The sequence below is a fragment of the Microcaecilia unicolor genome, chromosome 11 (genome assembly GCF_901765095.1).
Source record: "Microcaecilia unicolor chromosome 11, aMicUni1.1, whole genome shotgun sequence".
NCBI lineage: Eukaryota > Metazoa > Chordata > Amphibia > Gymnophiona > Siphonopidae > Microcaecilia > Microcaecilia unicolor.
In genome coordinates, this window is record NC_044041.1 from 95,156,051 (window position 1) to 95,173,371 (window position 17,321).

The 17,321-nt window shown below is 41.9% G+C and overlaps 1 protein-coding gene across 1 annotated transcript in view; it reads right to left on the reverse strand.

Moving 5' to 3' along the window:
- Positions 1-17,321, reverse strand: part of CPAMD8 (C3 and PZP like alpha-2-macroglobulin domain containing 8) — a 206,873-nt gene that overhangs the window by 162,339 nt on the left and 27,213 nt on the right. Inside the window, exons 8-12 of the mRNA XM_030219505.1 lie at positions 15,517-15,630; positions 13,639-13,723; positions 6,861-6,969; positions 1,891-2,118; positions 158-328 (exon numbers count right to left, since the gene is read on the reverse strand). Coding sequence (XP_030075365.1) covers positions 158-328; positions 1,891-2,118; positions 6,861-6,969; positions 13,639-13,723; positions 15,517-15,630 — 707 coding nt within the window. The remainder of the gene's footprint in view (positions 1-157; positions 329-1,890; positions 2,119-6,860; positions 6,970-13,638; positions 13,724-15,516; positions 15,631-17,321) is intronic.

Below are 17,321 nucleotides of genomic sequence, written 5' to 3' on the forward strand. Positions count from 1 at the left end.
TCCAACAAAAGTCATCATGGCAATTTACAATACAAATAACAAGAAAAATGTTTGAAACATGTGTTTTCTGTTTGGAGAGTTAGTGTTTCCTTCAATTAAAATACATTCGAACTAGACAAAAGAGATTTCTGTCGAGAACAGATTGCTTGCTGCTTACCTCCAGCCAGACGTACTGCGCAGCTGTGGGTATGGATGGAATTTCAAACTCCACCAGCCCGTTTCTGGAAACTAATTCGCTAGTATAAACATTGTCCTTAGATGTCAGTTGAGCCTTGATGCATACAGTCACACCATCTGCTGGACTGCCATCTGGGTAAGTGACTTCAACCTGGTTTACACAAGTAACGCTTTTCTTTAATTGGTTTTAATAACCACAACATTAAAAATGCCAACAGTCAAGCCTTCACCCATTTTGGTATATAGATAATAATAAAACAAATATTACACATATCCTTTAGGCAGGGCCGTCCATGTTAAAGGAGGATTACAGTGACCACCCTGGGCTCTGGGGAATGACCCAAGAATGTCTGTGGCCCATACAGTGAATATCAGTTCTGGGTCAGGGTAGTCCTAGCCCATTAGTCAGGAACTTGCCAATTGCAGCTGTGACTGCATGACAGAGACCAGTACCAGGCCAGGGGGTACGTTACAAGAATTCCCACCTCCACTCTGGGCCTCCCACCCAGTCAGATTTCTCAAATTTCCCCTTAGAAAGCAGGTGAGCCTACTCCAGCTTAATCACCCTGTGCCCCACAGGCCCCTGATGTCAGCCCTGATCATCCACATCTCCCTCTATTCTCTAAATGCATGAATTCTATTACAAATCTGAAGCACCAGAGAATAAACCCTCTGCCTCCCTTGCTAGCATTCTTCAAGTAATATGCAGTTAGTGGTGAACCAGCACAGAAGAACTGCCACCTAACCAAAAATTGGCAAAATGCAGCATCCTACAATAAATGTTCTCTAAACCCACCCCATCACTGGACCAGCAAGATTAATGCTAGGATTAAAGGCTAGCTTACTCAGAACACTTGGGCTTCCAACACAGTCAGGCACAGAAAGGCTTGTGGAGGTAGAAATCAAACAACTTGAAGCACTTACAAAAGTTCTGCGATGGTCCATTTAATTTACACAGTTCAAACAGAAGGCAAATTGCTCCACTTGTGGAAAAACCACCAAGCTTGAAACAGTAGAGCAAAAAGAAAGACCCTCTCGCAGATGGTGTCCAAAAAAGTCTTTATTAAAAAGTTCTTCTAAAACATAAAGGGAGACCCGGCACGACTCGTGTTTCAGCCTAAACGGGCTGCATCAGGGGTCTAGGAAACTTCCATGCAAAATCACCACACAAAGGTTCCTCCAGAAGGTAAAGATGCTCAAAACCAAAATACAGTGAGATACACTTTCAATGTGCAGATACACCTCCCCCAGTGACTCTCTATATGACCTGAAGGTCACCATTTCCCTGTGCCTTAAAGAGACCAAGTTAAAATCTGGGCACCTGACTTAGCAGCCAGTGGAATAAAACAAGTTACAACAGATCTGCAGAAGGAGATCAGCAGGCTAGAGCATTTGAGATGGGAGTAGGGAAGGAGGAAATATGTTCTGGATTCAAAGAAATCCAATGATAAAATATAGGGCAGTGATCAACAAACGTTCTGTAGCCACAACCCCATTATCACGGCCACAGAAAGCGGGGGACCCCAGAGGCATGGGCTGCTGATATTTCTATTTACAGGCTGTCTAGGTCATGTCTCCATTTGGGATCATGACTGCAGTTCACTGCGATTGTCACATTCACATTGATTTGTATATTCATCTCCTAGTCCACATCTCTTAGCTTGATCACAACAAAAACAGCGGTCTAGGTGGTACATAGAAATTAGTTAATACCTTTCCCTTGTATGGCAGGCCAGGTTTAAACTGTTTCCGAGTGTCCCTTGTGTATTTGATGTCAATCAGCTGCTTTTGAACAGGTGTAGAATCATCGAAAGTGACCTGCCTGCTCCCATCCACGCTCTCCACAGTTGCCCAGATGTTTACTGTGCCTCGAAAGTGTTCTGGGACATCCACGGGCATCATGTCTTTCACACAGATGTCAAAAGAGGTAGAGCCATGGATCTGCAAAAAGGTATACCATCATTTTTCTTTTGCAGCTGAATCTGTTTACATTCGGGAGGGGGAAGGGGGAGGAGGAAATCTCTCAGTGTATATGGAATATGGAACCCTTTGTTCAGATTCTTGAATCTGTAAGCATAAATTGGATCCAAAGACAACATACAAAAGACTGACAATATTGTAAACCTCCTCACAGGTGGTAGGATATACTGCCCCAGAGTTCCTAAATGCAACTGTTTTGTAAATTGGTAAATTAGTAATTGTGGTGGCCTCACAGTTAAACTTTTTGGTAAATTAGTAGCTGTGATGGCCTCGTAGTAAAACTATTAAATTAACACAAGTAGGCTTATGTGAAAAAGGGTGAAGGTTTGGGAGGATTTGATGTCACAGCCTCGAATAGAAGGCTAGAGTCAGAGCTCTCGAGATACCAGAATAACCTATTATACATCAGGCCATATTCTTGCCATATGACCTTGATTGCTTCATTTTGAGCAGCACTAGAGGCAGTGGCGTAGCAAGGGGGGGGGGGGGGCCGTCCGCCCCGGGTGTCAGCACAAGGAGGTGCTCTGCCGCTCCCGCTGCTTCCAGGCACCCCCCCCCCCCCCGCACCCAAAATCCGCCCCCCCCCCCATGAGCGCCTCATAGAACCCTCCTCCTCCTTCCTTCCCACCCACGGCAGCCCTCCTCCTCCTCTCTGCCCCCCCTCCCCGTATCATAACCTTTTACATCCCGTAGTGGCAGCGACGTCAGTTACTTACGAAGAAGGCTACAGGCTCCCCTCCGGCTTCAGCTTCTCCCCTCGCTCTTTACACAGTGAGTGTCCCGCCTTCACGGAAACAGGAAATGCGTCATCGCGAAGGCGGGACACTCACTGTGTGAAGAGTGAAGGGAGAAGCTGAAGCCGGAGGGGAGCCTGCAGCCTTCTTCATAAGTAACTGACATCGCTGCCACTATGGGAAGTAAAAGTTTATGATACGGGGGGGGGGCAGAGAGGAGGAGGAGGGCTGCCGTGGGCGGGAAGGAAGGAACGGAGAGGGCAGGGGAGAGAGGAGAATGCTGGACATGGATGGGAGGGGAGAGCAGGGGGAGAGAACAGATTGTTGGACATGGGGGAGAGAAGGGGAGGGCATGGGTGAGAGAAGGAGAGGGCATGGGGGAGAGAAGAGGTCGCTGGAGCGGAGGGCAGGGGAGGAGAATTGCTGGACGTGGGTGGATGAAGGGGAGGGCAGAAAGGAATGGAGAGGAGGGCTGTGGGGCAGCTGAGGGAAGGCAAGGAGAATCACTGGACATGGATGGGAGGGGAGGGCATGGGGAGAGAAGAGATCGCTGGAGGGGAGGGCAGGGGAGGAGAATTGCTGGACGTGGGTGGATGGATGGAGGGGAGGGCAGGAAGGAACGGAGAGGAGGGCTGTGGGGGTGCTGAGGGAGAGCAGGGAGAATCACTGGACATGGATGGGAGGGGAGGGCATGGGGAGAGAAGAGATCACAGGAGGGGAGGGCAGGGGAGATGGATGGAGGGGGCAGGGGAGAGAGGAAATTTGCTGGATATGGATGGATGGAAGAGAGGGCAGAGGAGAGGAGAATTGCTGGACATGGATAAATGAATGGGGGCAGGGTAGAGAGGAAATTTGAAGAATATGGGTGGATGGAGGAGACGGCAGGAGAGAATGGAGAGTTCCTGGACATAGATGGATAATTGCTGGATATGGATGGATGAATGGGGGCAGGGGAGAGAGGAAATTTGCTTGATATGGGTGGATGGAGGAGAGTGCAGGGGAGAATGGAGAGTTGTTGGACATGGATGGATGGATGGAGAGGAGGAAAGTCAGGAAGGAAATGCACATGGATGGAAGAGAGGAGAGAGGAAAAATGTTGGACAAGGATAGAGGGAAGGAAAGACAAAGGAAGGAGATGCACATCGAGGGCAGATCCTAGATGGAAGGGGCAGGGAGAGAGGGCAGACACTGGATGGCAGGGAGAGAGAGAGAAGGCAGATGCTGGATGGAAGGAAGACAGTGAAAAGAAGATGAGGAAAGCAGAAACCAGAGACAACAAACTGCAAGTAAAATATATATTTTTATTTTTTTGCTTTAGGATAAAGTAGTATTGTAGCTGTGTTAATAAATAGAACATGGAAATAAGGTAATCTTTATTGGACTAATTTTAATATATTTTGACTAACTTTCGGAGAACAAAACCCCCTTCCTCAGGCCAGGATTGGATATTGTAAAATCACTATACTGTACTGATCTGATCCGAGAAAGGAGGTTTTGGTCCCTGAAAGCTAAATGTATTAGTCCAATAAAATGGTGGTATTTTATTTTCTGTTTCTGTGGTGTTGCATTGTATGCTCAGTCTGGCCTCTTGGGGGTTCAGTTTAATTTTTGTCTAAATAGAAAGTTTGATTACTTATTCTATAGTGGTTTAGGGTTTATCTGTGTTTGTGAAAAAGACACGGCTTTCAGTTGGCATTGACTGTGCAGGATCGACGATCTGTACTATTCTGTCTGGTTACATTTTACAATTGCAAATTGATGTTCTAGTGCTCACTGTAGTGTTTAAGATGCTTTCCTTTTCCTTATGTGACTCGTAGAAATTACTGCTTATGGTATGGTAAAATTGTTCTAGAGATCCTGAGTGTTTTGTATTCTCGGTATGCCTAGTACTGGATTTTGGAGGGGGGTGTTAAAAAATGACCGGCCCCAGGTGTCAACTACCCTAGGTACGCCACTGACTGGAGGTAGGCTGATACCGCTGAAAAGAAAAAAACTTTCAACCTCAAACAAGAGACACTGGTTCCAGAGTATCGAAACAAGGAGGGCCTGTGTCTCTTGTTGAGATTGAAAGTCTCTCCCCCCCCCCTGTTTACTAAGCCGTGCTAGCGGCTGCTGTACGCTAATGCCGACACAGCCCATTCACTGTGAATGGGCTGTGTTAGCATTGCTGTACAGCTTAGTAAACAGGGTGGGTTTGTCTTTTCAGCAGAGTGGATATTTGGGATAACTTTGACTGTGACCTGAAGATTGAGTTTGGCGCAGTGGGAGTGCAATTATTGAGCAGCATACAGCTTACAATGTTTTCAGCACAGATAAGAACATTTTATTTTTAGTTTCAATATTCACGTGTGTTAATATGATTAAGTAGGAATATTTTTGGATTTTTGTAATTTTTAAAATTTTTTGTATTATCTCTAATTTATTTTAATCCAACTTGGAAAAGGGTCATATTGGTGTTTTTTTTATATAGTCATTCAAGAAACTGTTTTTTGAAGCAGCTGTTTTCTCCATGTTTGGGAGTTTTTACACTGCTGTTTTTCCAGGTTCTGAGGAGCCGATGATGAGGTGTCCGTTAAGGGTTGTTTAAAATGTTTTTAACTTTCCCTGGACAGTTGAGGCTCTGTTTGTTTAAAACATTCATTATTTCAATACGACCTTTCTCCAGTTGGTGTTTAGCAAATATTTTTTTGAAAATTATGATTTTTTGATCATATAGCTACCATAAAGATGAATATACTGCCCAGACTTTTGAACTTATTTCGATCCTTACCGGTGCCAGTGCTTTACTCAGTTTCAGAATAGGCTGTCCCAATTTATCTGGCAAGGCAAGTGTCCCTGTCTGCCAAGAAATTTGTTGTATTGAGCCTATAAGAAGAAAGGAGGTTTGGGGGGGGGGGGGGGGGGGGGTATCTAATTTGCTGTTCTATTATAATGTACAGGTCAAATCTGCTACTGAGTGGTTCCAAAATCAACCTTATCGAGTACAGGTTCAAACTGAGCAACAAATGCTTGGGGAGCGGTTAACATTGGCACAATTGTTGTCGCTACCCCTGAAATGTCGTAGTCTTCAGGAAGGGCTTTCATTTACTATTTTAAATACTCTTCAACATTAAGACAGCACGGATGCTACTAAAGATTTTTAGTTATCTAAAGTTTCACCCATTCCATTTAACCCTCTTTTTCCTTTAGGTATGGAAACCTCTGTGTTTACAAGATGGAGGTCCCATGGTTTGAGTACTTGGGGACAGCTGTCGGAAGATGAGGCTTTTGTCTCATTTCCCGACATCAAGGGATTATCAACTGCCTCACCATGATATCTTCGCTTATAATCAACTAATACATTTTTTGTCTTCAAAGGATATCAAACCTAAACTGACACATGAAGAGACCTTCCTGGAATGTCTTTGTGAAGACCTTCATGGCACTTTTTAATCTCAGCCCTTTATCGCCATCTTCAACATAAACTCCCTAATTGTACAGGGCATCGCCATAAGTGGGAGGTTGAGCTGGGAATTGAATATGAGGATTCCCAATGGGACGCTTTTGAGGCGGCTTTGCCTCGAGCCTCTACAGCTGTCAATATTCAGGAAAACTGTGTTAAAGTTCTCTATCAGCAGTACCTGACTCCAGTACGTCTTAATCATGTCTTTCCAACTGTATCACCACTGTTTTGGAGGCATTGTGGTGAATGGGGAACAATGAAGCACATATGGTGATCTTGTTATAAAGTGAGGGCTTTCGGGAAAACAATTCAGGCTCAAGTACAATAATGGCCGTGAACTGTGATACCCGGGATCCTTTTCTTTCTAACAAGCCAGTACTTCAAGTTCGACGAACTCAGCAACAGTTAGACCGACACAGCTTCAGTGTGGCTCGTTTGATTGTGGCTAGTACTTGGAAGCAGTATGATACTTCATCTACATTAAATAGTATTTCTGTGAGATGGGATGCTTTTAAGGCTCTTCTCACCTCCAAAGTTTTCAGGAGCGGATGTCCAAATTCATGCCTGTAGTATCCCACACCATTAACCGTCATATTAATGGTTAACTTTCCAGTCACTGGTTTCCCAAATGTGTACCTAGGGGGAAAAAAAGCATAATCAAAAGCTAAAGCAAATAAGACAGAAAGGCAGGGGCTCAAACCCAGTCCTCGAGGTCCACAACCCAGCCTGGTTTTCAGGATTTCCACAATGAATATGTGTGAGATCTATTTGCATTCACTGCTTCTATTGCATGTAAATAGATTTCATACATATTCATTATAGAAATCCTGAAAACCAGGCTAGGCTGTAGACCTTGAGGACTGGATTTGAGGACCCTTGCAAAAAGGCATATTCTACATTATACGAACAGTTAAAGAAAGGATACACAAGTCACATAAAGTATCAAACCACAAAAGACTGATCAATGTTCATGGAATAAGATACATTGGGATACTGAGTTTCACATCTGGACAGTAAAGCCTCTGCATTGCTAACATAATTCAATCCAACCTGTTGATATGTACCATGACTAAAACGAGAGAGTGTTGGGTCCAGGTCACAAATTTAAGGAGTGGGTCCCTACCTCATCTCTCCTGCAAAGCCCTTGTCTTTCTATTTCTACCCCTGCTTCTCCCTTTACAAAATTACACACTCCCTCCTGCTTACAAGTTTTCTGTGGCAACTTTAAAAGGGTAAAGGAGGGGATGGGGAAGGAAAAGAGGGTCCCCAAAGGCCTGCTGAGGTGGGGGCAAGAAAGATGACTAGACCAGCAGAGTTCTAGAAAAACAGAAAGAAAAGACAGATAATTACCAGGTCCAGCAAGGGTGGGGAAGGGGGAGGCATAAAAGGATTTGCACCACCTTGAGGGAGGGTACAGATCTAGCATATGGTGCATTAAATGCTTACACAGTTGACCTCTCCATCCACACTACATCTATTGGAACACTCAGTGACTAAAAAGACAGCCACACTGTAAAAGGAAATAGCCATATTTAACTGTTATGTCTGGGCGCATTTCAAACCCATAGACATAACACGGCAGAAAATATTTTGCAAAAATAGGTCCCAAGCACCTAAATCTAACAGAATGGACTGCAGAACTTAAAAAAATAGAACTCATATTGCAAACTAAGACCCTAAGTTCAGGTGAAAACTTTCCTAATTAGAGCTTAGCCCAAATCATATTGCCATTCAAGCTGCAGGTAGCATAGTAGGGCGTTTAGAAACTTATTAAAAATGTTCGTACATGAACGCTTCAGCCAGAGCAACTCAAAAAATGATGCGGGCTAAATAGTTTGTTCAGAACACACAGTGCTAAAATACTGAACTATGGACATGGAAGAATTAATTTTCAAAAAGAATCTAGACACCAGCATTAGATGCCAAGATCCTTCAGTCTGAAAATATTCTTTGGTTTCAGTGTACCCAACTCTAATTGGATAATAGTCACACTACCATCAATACTGTTTCTTCTGCCTTCTCTCTTTTAGAGACCCACAGAGAGGCCATGAGCCAGGTGTGAGCTGACAGAACATCCACCCCAGTGGTTACGTGTACGTCTCTGAAGAACTCAGCTATAGTGGACATTCAAATGGTAGGTACAACAGAAATGTATATGAAAAAAAACATACATCTTTAACATAGAAAAATGTAGGCAGATAAAAACCATATGGCCTATCCAGTCTGCCCATACATGCCATCTTCTCTCCCTATCGCTCCCTTAGAGATCATTAGAGCTTGTCCCAAGCTCTTTTGAATTCAGATACTGTTTTCGTCTCCACCACTTCCACAGAAGGGGGTCACCTCTCTCCCTTAGCACACCACACAAATTCTATGAAGTAGTATTTCCTCGGGTTACTTCCAAGTCTATCTCCTTTCACCTTCATCCTGTGCCCCCTCATTCCAGAACTTCCTTTCTACTGACTCACCACGTAGGTATTTAAATGTCCCTACCATATCTCCCCTCGCCTGCCTTTCTTCCAAAGTATACATAGTGAGATCTTTAAGTCTATCCCCAAACACTATAATAAAGACCACTGACCATTTCAGAGCCTCCCTCTGGTCCAAATCCATCCTGTTTATATCTTATTGAAAGTGCAGTGTCCAGAATTGTACACAATATTCTAAATGAGGTCTCACCAGAGTCTTATACAGGGGTATCATCATCTCCTTTTTCCTATTGGCCATTCCTCTCCATTCTTCTAGCTTTCACTGTCACCTTTTCTACTCATTTGGCCACCATACGATCATCACATACAATCACACCCAAGTCCCATTCCTCTTTTGTGAACAAAAGTTCTTCACCCCCTAAACTGTACTGTTCCCTCAGGTTTTTGCAGCCCAAATGCATGACCCTGCATTTTTTAGCATTAAACCTTAGTTGCCAAATTCCAGACCATTCCTCACGCTTTGCCAAGTCCTTTCTCATGTTATCCACACCATCAGGGGTGTCTACCCTATTGCAGATTTTGGTATCATCTGCAAATAGGCAAACCTTACCAGACAGCCCTTCAGCAATATCAATTACAAAAATGTTAAAAAGAACTGGCCCAAGAACCGAACCTTGAGCTCCATTTACCACTACACTCTGTTGCCTTCCACTCAACCAGTTCCTAACCCAGTCAGTCACTTTAGGGCCCATACCAAAGGTACTCAGTTTATTAGTCATCTATGTGGACTCATGTAAAAGGCTTTGCTGAAATTTAAATATACCACATCCAGAGCTCTCCCTTGATCCAACTTTCTGGGGTCACCCAAAGAAATTAATCAGATTTGTTTGACAAGACCTGCCTCTAGTGAAACCACATTGCCTTGGGTGCTGTAATCCTTTGGATTCCAAAAATTTTACTAGACTCTGTTTTAAAAGCATTTCCATTAATTTTCTTCCTACAGAAGTCAAATTTACCGGCCTGTAGTTCCCAACCTCTTCCTTACTTCTGCTTTTGTGGAGAGGGACCACATCTGTTCTTCTCCAGTCCTCCAGGACCACTCCTGACTCTGGAGAAGTATTGAAAAGGTCAGCCAACAGAGCCACTAGAACTTCACTGTTCCTTCAGTATCCTCGGATGTATGCCATCCGACCCCACTGCTTTGTCCACACAGTTCTCTGAAAATCATTCAGGGACTACCACCCCTCAATTCCTATTTCTGTATGTCTTCTGCGGTCCTGCTGCCGGCCCTTCAGCTTTGAACACAGAACAGAAATATTTGTTAAGTAATTCCACCTTATCTTTATCAGCTTCTACATATTCTTCCTCATCATCTTTGAGTCTTGCAATGCCACTTCTGCGCTTCCTCCTATCACTAACATATCTAAAAGATAACTTGTCCCCCCATTTTATCATATTGGCTATTTTTTTCTTCCATTTGCATCTTTGCTTTCCTGACTACTCTACCAGCTTTTCTTAGCTTTTCCAGATAGTGTCACCCGTCTTTCTCTTGTGATCTCTTGTACTTTATAAAGGCTAACCTATTTTTCCTTACCTTTCCAGCTACTACTTTTGAGAACCAAAGCGGACTCCTTTTCCTCTTTACTTTTATTTATTTTCCTTACTAAAAAGTTTGTTACCTTACAATAGCTTTCAGTTTTGGCCATTGCTTTCCAGCTTCTTCCAGATGTTCCCATCCAAACAATTCCTTGAGATAATCCCCCATCTAAATAAAGTTAGCTTTTTTGACGTCTAGAACCTTTACATAAACCCTCTCCACGCGTCTTAATATTAAATCATGCCATCTGATGATCACTGGATGCCAGATAATCACCTATTATAACACACTCTCCCCACTAGTAAGCACTAAGTCCAGTATGGCCCCATCCTGTGTGGGTTCTATTACCAACTACTGGAATAGTTTCCTTTGTAGAGAATCTAGGATTTCCCTGCTTCTAAAAGACCCCACAACAGGGATACCCCAATCAATATCTGGTATATTAAATTCATCTATTAGTAGTATTTCCCCTTTCACAGATATATTTTGAATATCCGTTTCTTCTGTCTGTGAAGGAGGACCAAATCCATTCTGTTTATATCTTTTTGAAGGGACAGTGTCCAGAATTGTACACAATATTCTAAATGAGATCTTACCAAAGTCTTATACAGGGGCTTCATCATCTCCTTTTTCCTACTGGCCATTCCTCTCCATCCTTCTAGCTTTCACTGTCACCTTTTCTACTCAGTTACCCCAGTTACAAGCAGACCTACAATTATGTCATAATACAAATGGAGACCCTTAGCCAATCAGCATCCTACAGCTTTGCCTTACCCTATCAAAAGGTTAGATGGATCAACTACACAAATGTAAATATATTTGCCATTCCCTCTTTCCAGATTGACCCACAGTTCCTCTTTCTTATCCTATAGGTCCTGCAATTGTGTGGCTTTAATATTATCTTTAACATATAATTACACTCCCCCTCCCTTTCGTCCTACCCTATCTTTCATGAACAGATTATAGCCTGGCATAACTATATCCCAGTCATGGTTCTCTGTGAACTATGTTTCTGATCACCACTAAATCCAAATCAGCCTCTTCCATCACAGCCTCAAGATTTAAAACCTTATTTCCCATACTTTGGGTATTAGAATATACTGCTGTTCAGACACTGCACCTTTTTCCTGTGTGTAGAGGAATTTAATGCTTCATGAGGACTTGTATTTACTTAGGGGCTTTGATCCCCCTGCCCCAACGATTCTGGTTTAAAGCCCTCTTCAGTAGGTTATCTAATCTTCTGCTGAAGACACGTCTTCCCTTCTTTGATAGGTGGACACCATATCCACTCAGCAGCCTTTGGAAAAGCATCCCATGGTCCAGGAAGCCAAAATACTCTTGACACCACCATCTGCGCAGCTACATATTCATCTCCAGGATGCAAGCTTCTCTGTCTTGGCTTTTACCCTCAACAGGGAGGATCGACAAGAACACCACTTGAGCACCTGTCTGCTTCACCCTCTCTCCCAGAGCCATTAAGTCACTTTTGATATGTTTGGAGGGGTACCTAGCAGTATTATTTGTATCAACATGGATGGGCAGCATTGAATAATAGTCATTAGGTTTGATGAGCCTTGGCAAGTTCTTTGTAACATCTTGAATTTTTGCACCTGGCAGAACATCACGTCTGGTCTGCAGATGGATACATCAGTACCCCTCGGAACAGAATCGCCAACCACCACTACCTTTTGCCTCTTAGTGGTCACTGATCCAGCAACTTTGGGGATTTTGAGCTCAGATTCCTCCTCTCTCTGGGATGCTTTCAACCTTCTCCCTCCATTTCCAGGGCGGCATGTCAGTTCTTCAGCTCGAGGACAGGTGGAGTGATGGTATTGATACTGCAGGGTCTTGTGATCCAAGTCCAGTTGTCCTCTTTGAGCACAGCTTCTTCTTCCCCACTGCTGGAAATCTTTAATGCTTCATGAAGCATTTCATCGATGTATTTCTCATTTTTGCAGATGCTTCTCAACCTTGCCACCTTCTCTCTCAGGGGTCCTTTTACAAAGGTGCACTGAAAAATGACTTGCGGTACTGTAGGCATGGGTTTTGGGTGCACGCTGATCCATTTTTTTTTAGCTCGCCTGTAAAAAAAGACCTTTTTTTTTTTTTTGGCCGAAAATGAATGTGCGGCAAAATCAAAACTGCTGCGTGTCCATTTTGGGTCTGAGACCTTACTGCCAGCCATCGACCTAGGTAAAGAATGTGGGTGGTAATGTACGCACGTCAAATGCCACTTGGCGCACGTCCATTACACGTGCCAGAAAATAAAAAATATTTTTCAGATGCGCATAGCGGACACGCGCCAAAATTGAAATTACCACAATGGCCATGCGGTAACTGGGCAGTAATTCAAATTTGGTGCATGTTCGGTGGGCTTAGTAAAAGGGCACCTCAGTTCTTTCATGTGTTTAAATTTTTCATTTGTTATTTTAATAGGCACTAAAATGACTTAATCAAAACTGAATGGCATTTTTTATTCATCCTTTCACATGAAAACACAAATTGAAACAAATGTCATTTTCCTTTTTATGAACAACCAAACATCTGCCTAGTGGTTAGAGCAGTGATCTCAGAAACAGGGAGGTCAGAGTTCAAATCCCACTGCAGCTTCTTGTGATCTTGGGCAAGTCACTTAACCTTCCATTGCCTCAGGTACAAACTTATGAGACAATTTATAAACTGGGGTCTAGAGGTCAAAGGTGCCATAAATTGACAGGGGACTATAGGGCTCATTTCAAAGCATTTAGACTTACATAGTTCCATAGGATTCTATGTAACTTCGTAAGTCTAAGTGCTTTCAAAATATGCCTTTTTGTGCACTAGGCACTATTCTATAAGGTAGCACCTGTGCCATGGTGCCTAACTGCAAGAGTGGTGTACACATGGGCATGTCCCATAGCTACCCATGCAGTTTATAAATTACACCTGGGCATTCCAGCTTACACTTGCAATTGGCATGGAAAAGGTGGCATAAAAAAAAAGACAACTTATGTTAATATTCTATAATGGAATCTTGGTTCCAAAATGCCATTATAGACTTGGTGCTAAGCTCAGAGCATTGAGGCACCTAAACTGAGAATTGTCCCGTTAGATTGTAAGCTCTCCATGGACAGGAAAATGCCTACTGTACCTGACTCCAACTTACCTTGAGCTACTGAGAAAGGAGTGAACTAAATCCAAAATCCCTAGCTCTAAAGTGTAAGACAAGAAAAAAATAGTAGTAATAATTTGCTGAACTAACACATTCTGTGAGTCATAACACAACTCGCTTTCCGGTACCTGGCATGTACAGTCCCCTTTTCACATGTCCCAAGATCTCGGATATACGGTGGGGGGTCAACTATCAGCTCAAACTTTGGTAAAACTGCAAGACAGAGAGAAATAGACACACACAGAATGTGTGTGAGAGAGATTACTAAGTGCGTCTTTTACTAAGGCGCGCTCATGTTTTCAGCATGCGCTAAAATTGTTGGCATGCTAAACGTTAGAGACGCCCATAGGAATGCATTGGCGTCTCTAACGTTTCGCACACCCATAATTTTAACGCGCACCAAAAACATGCACGTGCCTTAGGTACTATATAAGCCACATTGATCCTGCAAATAGGTGGGAAAATGTGGGATACAAATGCAACAAATATAAAAGACCCTCTAAAGTTCTACATATTAGGAAATGGTGATTTTTATAAAATTTAAAACAGAACACAAAAGTCAGCATTACACCTTTACTAAAAATTCATAGGGCATAATATTCAAAAAGACTTATATGGTTGGTAGAAGGTACCAACCAACCATGCAAGTCCTTTAAAAAAAAAAAAAAACTAGCGTGCTAACTGTATGGATGCCCATAATATTCCTTTGTAAACAGGGCCCTTAAATTATTTAGGCAGAGATCAACTTATGAGCATTCCGAGGCAGGATAGTGATATTAAGTCACTAGAGAGACAATTTATCCATCCAGGTTTGGACACATCAATAGCAGGTTTAGCTATCTGTTTTAAAGTAATACAGTGCTTGTTCCACTGAATATTTGTCTTACACAATTTATGTATCAGCAAGCTTGAATGATGCACTTTTTTTTATTATTGTTTCTATTAAGTTTTTCACATATCAACAAAACCATCTAATACGCGCTTGTTTTTTTTATCTTCAGAAACATTCTTGGGTGGGGAAGAAAGCAGGTTTGACCTCTAATACATGAACAGAAAAAACCCAACAGCAACTAGAGTTTAGCATTAAGTGGTGCTAAATACATACGAACATGGTAGTAAACATTAATAAAGCTAGCAGTAGTAAAATAAAAATAAATAATAAATTAAAATAAATAACATCAATAAAATAAATAATAAAATAAATAAAAGCTAGCAGTTATTTGATTTTGCTCCAATGATTGAGAGGACAACAGTTATAATGATGCAAACAAGCATCTGTCCTGTCAACAATGGGATTAACTTGCCCCTGGCTCCTATTCCTCAAGGACCAAATTCAGACTTGGATCTACAAAATTCTAATGGTTTCAGACTTCGGCAAAGCAGAATACTGCCATCCACAATAGACTTTCATGGTATACAGTGGGTGGCTATATGGAGAGACAATAACTTACTGGAATCAAAAACTGAGGCCTGAATCAAAGAGCTTTTTATCCCCTCCCCCTATTGGTAAAAAAACAGGAGAGAAACCTTAATAAATCAGGCCTTGTGGATATTATCCAGGAAATACGGCTTAAATTCCCTTTTTGCTTTTATTTCTTATGTTCCACCACCACCACCATTTTCGTCTCCATTTTAGTGAGCATTACAATTAAAATAAATTTTGTTTGCCTATGTTTAGTTTGCAAAATGAAAACACATTGCTATTATTAGGTTGAGTCCTGTGAACAGAACTAGATGTTCAAATCATAAAGCAGCTGGTGCACACAAGAAGTGAATAAAGTCAGCATTTTCTATCTGCTCACAGATTCTTTCAGTATGCAGCAGCCACATACATTAGAGAAGCATTAAAGTCAGGGTGACATCCCTAGACATGTTAAACAGCCCATGTCTGATCCATCTTCCATAAACTTGTCTAATCTCTTTTTGTAACCACCTATAATATTTTCTTTTGTACCAATACTTTGGTAGCAAGCTCACCAGGCATTCCCCAGCATCATCTGACTCACCATATTTCTGAACCTCAAAGGATTTGTTGTAAGTGTGGCCTTGCATTTCAGCAAGGATAAGCCATTCACCAAAAACTGGCTGGTCAGATAAAGGGAAACTCGTATTTAGTATGCCTGAAATGGAAGAGAGAGAGATCTCTAAAAAGGCAATAGATATGGCAATAGATGTTCATTTAAGCTTTCAAGTCACAGTGGTTATATTTATTTATTTTTTAAACAACTTAGTTGTACAGTTTATGGAATCAATTCTGGTTTCACTGTAAGCATTAGGAATATAGACACAGGATTCACTACCACTTGTCTTGGAACACTCTGCATTGGTACATAGGTCACATCAACTCTTTGGCATTTGGCATGTTCTTAAAATAAAATTAGAGACTAAGTTGTTAGAATTGTTGTTTGGAAGCATAACACAATCATATGAGACAGAAATGTATGGAAAAATATGGTATTATCTGCTAAATCTTTTTCTTTGAGTTCTATCAGACCAGTCCAGAAAGAATGGGTTATGCCTGTCAGCCAGCAGATGGAGACAGAAACCAATGAACTGCAAGCTCTTAGTATGAAAGGCCCCAGTAACAGCTCATTAGTATTCCTGTAACAAAGAAAATGTAGAGCAAATAAAACAAAATAGCTCCCAGGCCAGTATCCAGAGGACACCACACATGGTTGTGTATCCTCGGGAAAAACATGATAAAGCTCCACATTCCAGACTGCATTAGAAAGGCTAATTAAAATAACCAATAATAATTCCATTCACTGACTATGGGGGGAGGGGCAGTATCTGGACTGGTCTGATTGGACTCAAGGAAAGAAAATTAGTAGGCAAGACCAAATTTTTCCTTCTTTATCATCTTAACCAGACCTGCTCGGGACAAATGGGATGTTGCAAAGCAATCCTTAAATCGGGTAGGAAGACAACACTCCTGTGGAAAATAACCTAGTTCCAAATGTAGTTTCTTCTCTAGCTTGTACATCTAACCTGTAACACTTGGCAAAGAAATGTAAGGAAGACCTTGTGTCAGCCCTGTGAATTTCACCTGGGGAAACTGAATGAGTATCAACAAAAAAAGCCACCATATCCCTAGTGGAATTGGTGTAAATTTGTCTAATTTGATATACTCTTGCTGGAGTATATCAAATTAGACATCACAATAGTTTACAAAATCAAAATATAATAAGGTAGAAAAAGAAACAGAATATAGAAAAGAAAACAGAATGCACTCCATGCCCATGCCGGGCTCCAACCGTCTCCTCCACTGCATTACCATAATCCCTAAAACCTCGAGAAACCAGTTGCCCAATAGGTGCCCCATAGTTACTCTAACTAGTCAGCTCCAAAAGCATTCTTAAAAAAAAATGTTTTAAGGACTTTCTTAAATGTTCTAGTCTGATAAAGTTATGGAAGAATTTACCTAAGTAGGGCCCACCACACTAAAGATAAAATAGTGTGTTAACTATACGAGTCTACTTTTAAAGGCAATGAAGAAAAATAAAACAAAACAAACAAAATAAAGATACCTTTTTTATGGGGCTAACAATATATTTTTTGACTAGCTTTCAAAGGGTAATACCTTCTTCTTCGGGTCTGCTTGATTCAAGAGCAACTTCCTGCTCAATAAATCTCCTTAGTAGCCTTGGACAGAAATTGTCACAAAAATAATAAAGTCCCCCCCCCCCCCCTCATAAAGGAAGAGAACAAGTCGATCCCTAATAGAGACCAATTATCATCATCATTACTATTATTATTAAGGCAGGGAAGGTGACCTGGACTCCTCCAGGTGTATCCCCAACGAAAAGAATGC